The sequence below is a fragment of the Theropithecus gelada genome, chromosome 16 (assembly GCF_003255815.1).
Source record: "Theropithecus gelada isolate Dixy chromosome 16, Tgel_1.0, whole genome shotgun sequence".
Taxonomy (NCBI): Eukaryota; Metazoa; Chordata; class Mammalia; order Primates; family Cercopithecidae; genus Theropithecus; species Theropithecus gelada.
Window position 1 is genome coordinate 27,612,953 of NC_037684.1, and position 12,600 is coordinate 27,625,552.

Below are 12,600 nucleotides of genomic sequence, written 5' to 3' on the forward strand. Positions count from 1 at the left end.
GGAAACCAGGACCCTGTTGCCACTTTGGGGTCCTCTCATTCCCAGAGCCTCAGCACTGTGTGATAACATACTTAATAATGTAATAATGACAATGGTGAGTGCTATCTGTGCCAGGCACTGGCCTTCACAGGAATATTATTTTATTCTTGACAAGACATCTGTGGGAGGGATTCCTAGAACCACCACTTAAAGACCAGGATGCTGAAGCGCAGAGAGGTTGCCGTCAAGGCTGATGTGTGAGGGTCACATAGCTAGAAAGTGGCAGAGCTGGGATTCGAAGCAAGTTTGGCTTGACTCCAGGGCTCATGCTCTTACTCATTATGCAGTGTGTCCCTTTCTCCGAAACCGCTGTGGTCTCCACACCCTATTACCAGCAGACTCCGCAATGGAGAGGGAAAGGAGGGTACCCTGGGAAGGACTTGTGCCCAGGGTTTGCCCTCTAGCCAGGTCCCCAAGTCACAAGAGCCATGCCCTGGCCTGGATCTATCAAGTTCTGCTCATGGGTAGGTAGGTGGGTGGAGGCTGCTTCTAAACACAGAGAGGGAGCAGTCACATTAAACATGGAGTTTTTCCACCCTGTAGGCCATTTCCCTCAGCTTCTTCAGAAGACGCCCTCCTAGCCCTTGCAGACTCAGCGAGGTGCTGCCTCCACCAGGAAGTCCTCCCTGATGTCCCCTGATGGCGCTGCCGCCGCTGGCCCTTGGCACCGCGTTGAACATTTGGGGATGGACGATCCAGCTTTAGGAGCGCCAGCTTCACAACTTGCTCACTAGTTGCCTGCAGCCCCCGCCCCCGTCTACCCTCCCGTCTGTAAAATGGGAATAAGGAGCCTTGCCTCACAAAATCTTTGCAAGGAGGAGCAGCGGCGTCCTAGGAGCAAGCACCTGGCGCCCGGTGGGCCCCCGCCACTCGCTCCTTCTCCTCCTTGTCCTTCTCCTGGCTTGCTCCCGGTTCTCTCCTCGCCACCCCCGCCCCGCGCCTGGCACGGCGCCCGGCGCGCCCCAGCCGCCCAATCCCGGCTCGCAGCCCTGACTTCCTGCCCGCCGGGCTCCCTCGGCACGTGCCCAGCGCCCCCTGGGACCGCGCGCCCTCCCGGGCGGCCTCCCCGCGCGCTCTCCCGCCCAGAGTAGGGCTTAGGAGCGCGGGTCGCCCCGGCTCGGAGGTGGGGCCGGCGGGGGCCGGGCGGGTCGGCCGCGGCGGCGGAAAGGGGACGCTGCCCCTTTAAGGTGCCACCGCCGCGTGGCAGGGAAACAGCTTGTGCCAGCCCCATTCCGCCCGGCTCCGCTCGCTACAAGAAACACAATGCATAACAATCAGGCGCGCGCTTGGAGCCGTGCCACGCAGCGCGGGCGGGGCGGGGCCGCTGGCTGGGCAGGGCGGGGGCGCCGGGGTCGCGACCCCCGACCTGCGTCCTGGGCCCGCAGGGGAGTCCTGCCCCATGCTCCCGGGCGCGGCCGCCCGTGCCCCAGCGAGGTGCTCCGGTGCCCCCCGCCTCGCCCGTGCTCGCCTCCCCTCCCTCCCCGCCATCGCGCTCCCTACAAAGTTCATTCCCACTAACTCTTTTCCAGGCCACTTCCCCCTCACATCTGACAATCGGGGCCCCTCATTCTCCCAGTAATCACTCCACTGCACTAATTGCACATGCAAATATGCAAATGCGTATTAATTAATTACTATACTAATTAGTTCTGTGGTATTTGCGAGTAATAAATCATTGGATGGGAGCGAGGAAGCTGGAGACCTGGCCCATTTTCATTCTGCATAAAATTTTAATGGTCTCTCTGGCTGATCCGGGACGGCAGCGCGCGGAGAGTCTCTTAAAGGGCCAGTGGCGGCGGGAAGGGGCAGCGGCGGGGATCGCCGGTGACCCCAACGGGGACTGGCGCCCTGGACGGGCTTGGAGATGCAGCCTAACGTTCTGTAGGGGCCATCTCCGGCGTGCGGTGGCTTCTGCCTCCCGCTCTGGGGCTCAGTGTCCTCCCAAGTGGCTTCTAAGGAGAGAACGTGGGAGGGGACCAGGAGGCTGAGCTAGGATTCTTTAAGAAAGGAAAGAGGTCTAGGAGATGTGAGAGGCCAATGCCAAGGCTTTGGGACCCCAGGTAGCCTGGGAGACAGGAATGAAGACTCCATCACCTGGATGGCTAAGTAAACTGAGGCACAGGACAGGCCAATCTTACCTCCCACCCCTCTTCTCCCAAGGGGAGGGAAGCTAGAAGGATGTTCTGGGTGGCCCCAGCCTTTTCTTGTATCTCATGGGGGCCACAAGGTTGGGGGTGCCTCCAGCTTTCCCCTTCCACATGATCAAAAGGCTGCCCCACCCCCATGGGCACCAGCTGGCACCCTGGCAGAGTAGTCCTGGGCTTGAGTGGGCCCTTGGGACCCTGCTTTATTTCCAGGAGGTAGTCAGGACCCGGGCACAGGGAGGGGGCTGGCTGCTCTGCAGGGCCATTGACCGGGGGAGTCAGAGGGAATCAGTTGTGCTCGTGCCAGGGTGTAGGAGAATACCAGAGGTGGGCACCTTAAGGAGGTGGGGACTGTGGGCTTGTCCTGAGCTGGTATTCCCCATGCCAGGGTCTCTAGTCTGGTTCTGCTCAGCCTCCAACCTTCTGCCATCAACAAGCCCCTGGATGAGGCACAGTCTAAGGAGGGTCAGTGCTCTAGTGAGGGCCGATGATAATGACAGCAACTAACAAGACTATTAACTCGGCAAACATTTATTTAGCTGGAGAACTGTTCAGCAAGCTCTAGGTGCCTCACGACCCCCCAGTGACACAAGTTCTGTTACAGTCTCCGTTTTAAGGATGGAGAAACAGGGGCACACGAAGTTTAAGCAACCTGCTCAAGGTCACCCAGTTGTGAGTAGTGGAGTGGAGTTTGAACCAGACAGTTCAGCTCTGACATCCAGGTTCTTCCCAGCCCTCCGCCTCTCCCCACCACCATTTCTGTAGCTCCTGCTGTGATCCACGTCCTGTGCTAAGAACTGCATGGGCAGTATCCCATCCAACCCTTGCAACAACCCAGAAGGTAGGTTCTGGAATTATCTCCATGTGGAACACAAGGCTCAGAGAGGTTGACTAAGCTGTTCTGAAACACACAGGGAAGATGTAGCAAGGCCAGGCTCACACTGGGCCTGTGCGAGGGGCAGAGTCCAACAGAGTGCCCCAGGCCCTCTGATCCCTCCCCATCTCTGTCCCTGCTGGGATCTCTTCCTCCTGGCAGAGCAAGAGGGCGTCGTGGCAGCCCCTGCTGACTAGAGAAATGGAAGGGCTTTCGGTTAGATGGTGGGGAGAACTTGCTTCTTGAAAGGTGGGAGCTCTGGCAGCTGTGGTGGGATGGAGCCTTTTCTTCCTTTCCCAGAAGCAGGCCAAGGAAGGGCCTTGGCTGTGTAGTGGGAGATGGATGGGGATGGAGGTGGAGGGGTTGGGGAGAACAGAAGGGACCAGAGTGATAAAGCCTCATGAGGACCACATAACTCAGGAATCCTGGCTGGGTTTTAAAAATTTTGTCCCTGATAGGCCGGGCGCAGTGGCTCACACCTGTAATCCTAGCACTTTGGGAGGCCAAGGCAGGCAGATCACTTGAGGTCAGGAGTTCGAGACCAGCCTGGCCAACATGGTGAAACCCTGTCTCTACTAAAACTACAAAATTAGCTGGGCGTGGTGGCGGGCGTCTGTAATCTTAGCTACTTGGAAAGCTGAGTCAGGAGAATTGCTTGAACCTGGGAGGCGAAGGTTGCAGTGAGCCAAGATCGCTGCCACTGAACTCCAGTTTGGGCGACAAGAGCAAGACTCCATCTCAAAAAAAAAAAAAAAAAATTGTCCCTGCATTCCTACCTGCCCCCCACCCATTTCCCCTGGCAATCTCTTGGGCACCCCTACCCCAATAATTGCTATTTGTCTCTCCTATTTGGGTTTTCCAGGAGCTTCGGTCTCCAGCAGGGGGATGAGAAGATAATACTAAGCATCACTTTGTAATAAATCACATTTTTAAACTGTGTGCTTATGAGCATCAACTTGCTTAGTTTTTATAATTCTATTGTTATCCCCATTTTATAAATGGAGACACCGAGGAAGGAAAGAGAGATTAAATGACTTGGCCAAGGTCACACAGCTAGTAAGTGGTAGAACTGGGAGTTGAACTTCTGAGCTGGGGTGCTTCACCACCCTGCACACGCTGAGCCATACTGACCCCCTTGCCCAGCAATCAGGGATCATGGTGGCAGCTGGCCTTTCACCCTGGGTGCCTTTGGAACTCGCAGATGCAAAGAGAAAGAACAGGCCTCAAGCCTGCAGTTCACAGGGCCCCGCCCCACATGAATTTTCATGGTGCTGTTTATATGTTAGTAGAAGCGGGCAAAGTGAGTGTTCAGGTGGCCCCGATCCCTCCTCACTAGAGCTTCAGGATCCCTCCTCACTAGAGCTTCAGGACGCGTGGGCAGGCACCAGGAGCTCCAGAACAGGATGCTATCCCAGCCTCTCTTGCCTCTTCCCAGCCCACCCTTGACAGCACAGCAGGGTCAGGGAGTCTGTTAGCATCTGTCAGGGGGTCCACCCTGAGACAGAACACTGGGATTCCAGTGCTCTCAGGATCCCCTTACCTCCTGGTGGCTCAGGGGGGCTTCCTCAGGGAATCTGGACACCCTCATTTCCCCAGAACTAGAGAAACCTTTGACACCCACCTTCCGGACCTGGAAGTCCGGTGGGATGTGGGGGTTGTGGGACTTACGGAAGGACGGCCCTTGGGCTGCAGCCCATTAGGAAAGAAAACTCATCCCTGTCTCAGCACTGCACTGAAGACCAGAGAAGCTGGGTTCATCTAGGTCCACACCCCCGCCCCCGCCCACCGCCCCGCAAGTTGCCCAGTTTCTGGGTGAATGGGGGCAAGCTGGAGAGGTTGGAGGAAGAAGGCAGGAGGGGCAGGCTGGCGGCTCTGAGCTTCTCCATGCAGCCCCCGGGGCCGGGTGCCTGGGCAGGAGGACGGGGCAGAGCAGCTGCTGGCGATTTATTAAGCAGTCACGGAAAAATTGGTTTATAAATTAACAGCTGTTTTAACTTTAGGGCCTCTTCTTCAGGGAATGGAAGCAGCCGACTGGACCGGGATTGGAGTGTGTGTGAGGCTGGTGGAGGGAGTGGGAGGCGGCGGGCTCCGGCAGCTGGCATTCTTCGGGGGCAGCCTCAGCTGGCACCTCGGGGGGCACCAGGCAGTGGCCAGAGCAGGGGGTCTCCAGGTGCCGGGGGCTGAGGCTGCCCCCGCTGTGGGCTGCAGCTTGCTCTCTTCTCAACAACCTCCCAGCTCCCACCTGGGGGCGCCAGAGGGCACATATACGGCTGTACTCGTTTGTGCCACCAGAGGGCAGCCTCCGCACATTGATTTCTGCTGCTCCCGAGAACGGTCCAAACTGGCGGGACTGAGCGAGAGAGAAACCTGGTCCAGGGCAGAGAAAGAGAGGAGCCCGCTGCAGTGCGTGCACGCGATCTTCCACGCGTCCATCCTGAACGTGTTAAAAGCAGCAGTTAAAGCGGGAGGGCTCTGGAGTTAGACTGTCTGCGTTTGAACCCAAGCTCTGGGCAAAAGCTGCTGAACCTCTCTGAATCTAATAGCCTCATCTGTGAATTGGAAGGATACCAGCAAGGATTAAATGAGAGTGCATAGGAAGGGCCTAGCCCGGTGCCCAGCACAGAGGCTCCCTATATGTCACCGTTGTCAATTTCTGACTCATGTATTCATCTATTCATTCACTTCTCAAACCATCCTCTCGGCGTCATGGAGTGCCTGCTGTATTCTGGGTACTGTGGCAGGTCGGTGATGATGTAAACAGAGATGACGGCCGGCGACAGTGGCTCATGCCTGTAATCCCAGCCCTTTGGGAGGCCAAGGCAGAAGGATCCCTTGAGCCCAGGAGTTCCAGACCAGCCTGGGCAACAAAGTGAGACCCTGTCTCTACAAAAAATAATATAAAAAAATTAGCCGGGTGTGGTGGTGCACATTTGTAGTTCCAGCAACACAGAAGGCTGAGGCAGGAGGATCATTTGAGCCTAGGAGGTCGAGGCTGCAGTGAGTCGTGATGGTGCCACTGCTCTCCAGCCTGGGCAACAGAGCAAGACCCTGTCTCTAAAAAAAAAGAAAAAAAATTGATGAGAAAGACACGTATCAAAATAGTGTGCTAAGAGTTATGATACACCCAATGAGTGGAGAAGGGAGATTGACTTGGATTGGGGCAAAAACGAACGTTCTGGGGTGACAGAAACATTATATATCTGTATTGTGGTGGTGGTCAAATGCTATATAAATTTCCAAAAACTCATTGAAATGTATATTTAACACTTTATTGTATGCAAACTGTAACTCAACAAAATTTGGAACAAAGCACCTAAGCACCCAATGTGAATGTACTGAATGGGCAAAGGGATGGATGACGGGTGAATGAATGAATGAGTCCGTGTGTAAATGAGCGTCTCAGATTGTTGTCCACCTGTCCTGGTGCCACCACTGCTCCTACGGAGGGTGCCCTTGCCCTCTCCTCTTGGGTACACGGCCTTCCCCAGAGGAGGTGGGCCTTGGAATTCCTCTTCCTCCCCCGTCCCCACTTCTCCCTTCCCCCAAGGGCGGGGAAAGACGCCCAGGGCTCCCAGCCAGCACTCCCGGCTCCTCTCAGGGTGCTTCCTGGGACTTCCGGGGCCTCCCTTCCAGCTGCCACATGCCAACCCAGCCAGCTCAGCTCTGTGGTGTCAAGGTCACGGGTATGATGCCCAACTCCAGACCCGCAGTGCCTGCAGTAGCTACCCAAACCCTGGCCAACTCCGCCACCTGCCGGCTCTTTCTGGATGCGCATCCCCAGAGCTCTGGGGAAGCCGGAAACTCGATCAAGGGCTATCAGGAATCCTGCCCTGGCGGGGGCTTTATTTTTCTTCCTATTGAATCGTCACAGCCACCATGTGAGGTGGGCTCTGAAGCATAAGGAAACTGAGGCACAGAGAGTAGTTAAGAAATGTGTCCAAGTTCACACAGTAAGTTACAGATCTGAAATTCCTACCCAGGGCTGGGACTTCCCAGCTGATGTTCTGTCCAGGTAAACACATCTTGCTGGGAGGAGTGGGGGACAGATCCGAGTGTCCCTTCTCCCCCCATCCGGGGAATAGGGCAAAGCCTCACACCACCCTCCCAAATTTTCCCTCCAGAGGTGAACGCAGGGCCTCCTGCACGCCAGGCCCCGTGGCAGGCATCCAGCAATGGCATGAAGATACATGATGGGAAAGAAACGCCTCAAAATAGTGTACTCAGACCTATGGTACATCAATAGACACCCTACCACCAACTTTTTCTGTCAGTCCAAGCAAAGAGACCCACAGTTCAATCAGAGTTAAGTCAAATGAGGTCTTGAATTTGTTCCTTGGACCCAACCGCCTGTGCTTCTAACCCAAGAATAATAACCAAGGAGTGGCATATTATTTTTACATCTTATTTGCATATGATTAATTCTAAGTCAAAGTGAATGCAGGGCACCCTGGCCCTCTGCTTCTCAGCGCCCTCCCACCCCCACCCTGTGCCTGGTCCTGGCCACCTCCCCCAGCCCCTGCCGGGCTCCACTGTCTCCAGCAGCCCCTCCCCACTCCTTGCCCTTGCCCACCCCTCCCCCAGCTCCCCAGAGTCCCATCCCCTTCCTCCCCTGTCACCCACGCAGCCCCCACCACCTGGCCGCCCACCTGAAAAACTTTTCCCCAAGTTCTTGAGAAGTCGCGTAGGATCCAGGAGAGAAAAATCAAAGTAATAAAACCTAATTTAATTCCTAACGGAGGGCAGAGCTGTGAGCTGCAATTATCTTAATGCTGAGCTATTTTTACTCTCTCTCCATCTCTGTCTTCTGCCTTTCTCCGTTGTGAGGCTCCCTCTCTCTCTCTGCCTCCCTTTGTCTCTCCATCTCTCAACCATGTTTTCTGTCCCTCTTTGCTTTCTCCTCTCTCCCTTCAATCTCTCTCTCACGTCCTGTCTCTGTGCAGTCTCCTCCTCCTCCTTCGTGTCTGTCCCCTGTGTCTGTCCCTCTGTCAGCCAGTCTTCCCCACCCTTCTTGGCCCCAGGATTTAGATGCCAGAAGTGTGGATGCCTGGCCACAGGCTGGGGGAGATGGGCAAACACCGTCCCTCTGCTCCCAAAGACCTCATCTTCCAGGCCTAGCTGAGAGGGAGGCTTCTCTGCCCTCATCTCCCTTCTCAGCTGCCCCAGCCTGGGATCCGGGGAATGTTTCCTGATCTGGGGTCTCCCAGAGCTCCAGTAAGTTCAGCAGAGCCTCCGTAAATAAGCCCTCCTGCTCAAATGGGGCTCAGCTGCCAAGTTCCCTGAGGCCTTTTCAGCTCCGACAGGCTCTGAGGTGCAACTGGTGGTCATGCCTCCCTGTCTCCATCCTCTCATCACCCTCCCAGCTGTCCTTTGTCCCCTTCATCCCCACGATCCTTCCCCACACCACCAGCACTGGCCACAAGCCCCTTCCCCACCTCTGCCCACCCAGTGGCTGTCCAGGCCACTGCCTGGGTCATGCCCTTCCTGTACCCCTTCTTCCTTTCAGGGCCTCCTTATTTACCCTCCCAAGGCACTGCCAAATTGGCCTTTGCCACTCCCCACCACACCCCATCTTCGACAGAGGTTCTGGGCCAAGCTAGGGGCTGCCAGAGATGCCTACACCCCTGGGCCGACAACTTGGCATCCGGCTGTTTCCCAACAAGTATATAAGTCAACAAACATGCGGGGACTTGAGCCAGGCCTGGGGTTGGCCGATGCGGAGCTGGGTGGCCAGGGCATCCCACTCCTGTGAGCAACACTCTGGCCCTCCTGCCACTCTTTCCCTCACCCCCAGAGTGGGCCCTGACCCCAATTCCAGAAGATTCCTCTGCCTCTCACTCCACCAAGGACCCAGATGCTGGGGCTGGGAGTGGAAAAGCCGCAGGAGGATTGGGGGTAGGGAAGGCTCCTGGCAGTTTCAGGCCTGAGAGTGACCAGGAGAGAGGATGCCAACACAAACAGAGCCCCAGGAAGACATGCTATGTACACGCCTACACACGCACCCTCTCAGTGCTAGACAGAAGCATTCAGACCCTCTGCGCAGCCCCAAGGAGGGAAACAGCAGCTCCCGCAAAGGTACCCAAGGCCCGGACAGATAGGTAGGGACATTCCACCCGCAGGGCCAGCTCCTCCTGTTCCCGCTCCAGAGACACACACAAACACCTCTAGAGAGAGAGAGAGACTCACACCTGTCTCCCCCAACCCTGCTTCTGAATGCACCAAATTCACGCATGTGATGGCACGTGTATAGGCAGCCCCCAAACCGCCCAACTCTGGGTCGGTCCTGTCCTCCCCACCCCATTAGATCTGGAGAGGAAAGACAGGAGCCACGTGAATCCAGGGTACATCATGGCAGGGCGCATTCCCCTTCTCCCTCACAGGAGCGCTCACACATTCACAACCTCATACCCCCAGCAATTGCACGGCGGGAGCTGTGGATACAGTCCCCCACTCCCTGCAAGCTGGCACACGCCTGCCCATCACCTTGACAGCCTCTGACATCCTCCCCGACACCCACACCCTCCTCTGCACACACGCAGTCCTCCCACATCCTGCCACTCACACCTGCATCTTTGACACTCTGACACACTTACACAGACACACACCACACCGACCCCCCAACACACACTCCCAGGCTATGGGCACCAAAGGGCCCCGGCACTCCCCTGCACACTCTCCCTGCCACGATGACTGACACGTGTCCTCCCACACACAACTCGGTCACACTCGCTGCCTTTCCAGGACACCCCCATTCACAGCGTGACAGGCTGGTACTCTCCCCACGACCTCACAGGCCTCCCTGAAATTCCCAGTGCCAGGACCACGAAGGGGTTAAAGCCAGAGTCCTGCCTCCCCGCTGCCCCTCTCCCTCTCCCTCCCCCTTTATCCTCTCTGCTGGACTCCATCAATAATGCAGCTTCAAGTTCTGGGGAGACCGCAGGGGGCCCCCCAGCCGGCTCCCCCGGCCTTGGCTCTAACTCCCACCCTCCTCCCAGCCCTAGGAGAACACGATTCTCCATGCTCATTGGCCAGTTTCCTCTAAGCCCTCCCTCCGAGCACCCGGGCGCCAGTCCCAGGCGGAGGGGACGGGCTGGGGACCCCAAAGCGGGGACCGGAGGGGTGAGCCTGGCAGAGGCAGCGACACACGCGGAGAGGAGGAGAGGCTGAGGGAGGGAGGTGGAGAAGGGCGCGAGAAGCAGAGAGAGGAGACACGCAGAGACACTCAGGAGGGGAGAGACACCGAGACGCAGAGACACGCCGGAGGGGAGAGACACCGAGACGCAGAGACACCCAGGCCGGGGAGTGCGAGGGAGCGAGGCACAGACCCGGCTCAGCGAGCGCGGGGGGCGAGCCCAGAGTCCCGAGAGCCTGGGGGCGCGCCCAGCCCAGGCGCCGACCCTCCTCCCGCTCCGCGCCCTCCCCTCGGCGGGCGCGGTATTTTTATCCGTGAGCGAACAGCCCTCCTCCTCCTCCCGCCGCACAGCCCGCCACCTGCGCGGGGGAGCCCAGCACAGACCGCCGCCGGGACCCCGAGTTGCGCTTCCCAGCCCCGCCGCCCACCCCACGCGCCATGGACCCCAAGGACCGCAAGAAGATCCAGTTCTCGGTTCCCGCGCCCCCTAGCCAGCTCGACCCCCGCCAGGTGGAGATGGTAAGCGGCCCGCGCCCCACTCCAGCAGTGTCCCCGACACACCCCGCCGGGCTTCTTCGCACTCGCAGGGAGCTGCCCCGGCCGGACTGGCCTTGGGGGTGGGGGCGCAAGGGGAGCCGGGCTCTGCCTCGGTCAGGACTGGGTGCGGGGCCGCGTGTGAAGTTAGCTGGAGACTCGTGCAACTTTTTCCCGCGGCTTCAGTCCTAATCCCGGGGCCAGAGACTTCCCGGCAGTGAGGCTGGGGGTGCGGGGGTGGGGGGACAGGCCGATTCCAGACCGTCCGGGAGTGGGGCGTCCTTTGGTCCCAGCACAGTCCCCAAAGGGTAGTCAGTCTAATAGGCTACCACCGGGACCACTCGCCTGGCTCCAGCCCAGAGCTGGTCAGATGTGAGCAGCGGCGGACACTGATCTCGCCACCCAGGGCGGGAGTGTGAGGTTGCCACCGGGTGACCCCACTGCCCTGTCCCTCTCTAGTCCCGCGTGTGTGCCTGGGCTGGGGTCGCCAGAACCTTGCTCTGACCTCCTGCTGTCAGGCCCCAGAGCCCCAACCCCAAGGAGGGAGAGGTGACAAGTCATCACAAAGCCAGACGTCTTCCTACAGACTACTGAGTCCTCCCGAGAGCCTTCTTGGGGGCTGAGGGGCTTCCAAAGGTTGGGGGGTGCTGTGACAGAGGGCTCCACTTCCCATCCCTAGTGGAGCAGGGGTCACTTGTTGCTGAGATGCAGCTGGCTCCCCACCGAGCAGTGAGGAGGGGGCCAAGTCATTGTGGGGGAAGATAGAGGGCAGGGGGTACAGCCCTGGGCCTAAGCAGCTTTGGGTTGGGAGGGTATTGTGGGGAGCTTGGCAGGGGAGGTGGCAGTTTCAGCTTAACTCACCTGGTTCTCTTTGTGCATTTCCCTGGAGCTCAACAGGGACCTAATTAACTGACAGTTGGTCTGATTGCCAAGCTGAGGGGTGGGGGGTCAGTTGCTGGGAGTGCTCAGCACCTGCCTCCCCCCAATTCAGCTTGGCTCACGTAGCAAGGAGGGCAACTTTTCACTTCTCACAAGGACTGGGTGAAGAGTTCTGCAGCCTTACAGAGACTGGCAGAGAAGCCCAAACCCAGGCCCCCAGAGAGGTCCCCCCCAGGCCCCTGTGGGTCCCTGAGCCTCAGCTGGTGGTGGGGGATGCCTGCAGTGCCCTGGCTCGGTCTCCTTCTGAAAAGCTGGATCCAGCTTGTTTGGAGCCCTTGAACTGACCTTAGGTGGGCAGGGCCACGTGGGTGCCATGACCCGTGGGGCATCTTCCCCAGGGCCCAGCCCTGGCAGCTGCAGCTGTAGCCAGCTTTGGTCTGATGTTTTCCGAGGTCTGATGTTTTCAGAAACTGGGGAGAGGAAGGGCCTTGGTGGGAGAAGACAGGAAGGGAAATGTCTGTTCTGGAGTAGCCATGGAGTGGGAAAGGCATGGCCTGGGAGTCAGTGACTGGGGTTTTTCTTGTCCTTTGGACTTGGTGTGCTGTGTGGCCTTGAGGACACTGCCAAACCTCTCTGAGCCCTGCTTTTTCACCTCTATAAAATGAGGGGGTGGCCGGGCGCGGTGGCTCAAGCCTGTAATCCCAGCACTTTGGGAGGCCGAGACGGGCGGATCACGAGGTCAGGAGATCGAGACCATCCTGGTTAATATGGTGAAACCCCGTCTCTACTAAAAAGTACAAAAAAAAAAAAAAAATAGCCGGGCAAGGTGGCGGGCGCCTGTAGTCCCAGCTACTTGGGAGGCTGAGGCAGGAGAATGGCGTGAACCCGGGAGGCAGAGCTTGTAGTGAGCTGAGATCTGGCCACTGCACTCCAGCCTGGGTGATAGAGCGAAACTCCGTCTCAAAAAAAAAAAAAAAAAAAAAAAAAAAAAGAAGGGGAAC

General features: G+C 57.9%; 1 protein-coding gene across 3 annotated transcripts in view; it reads left to right on the forward strand.

Moving 5' to 3' along the window:
- Positions 1-9,448: 9,448 nt before the first annotated feature.
- Positions 9,449-12,600, forward strand: part of PPP1R1B (protein phosphatase 1 regulatory inhibitor subunit 1B) — an 11,443-nt gene continuing 8,291 nt past the window's right edge. Inside the window, exon 1 of one of the 3 annotated variants that reach the window (XM_025363675.1) lies at positions 9,449-10,705. In XM_025363675.1, coding sequence (XP_025219460.1) covers positions 10,625-10,705 — 81 coding nt within the window. In that variant the 5' untranslated portion in view covers positions 9,449-10,624. Of the gene's footprint in view, positions 10,706-11,738; positions 11,950-12,600 lie in introns of those variants that run through there. The other 2 variants (XM_025363676.1, XM_025363677.1) reach the window with 2 other exon arrangements.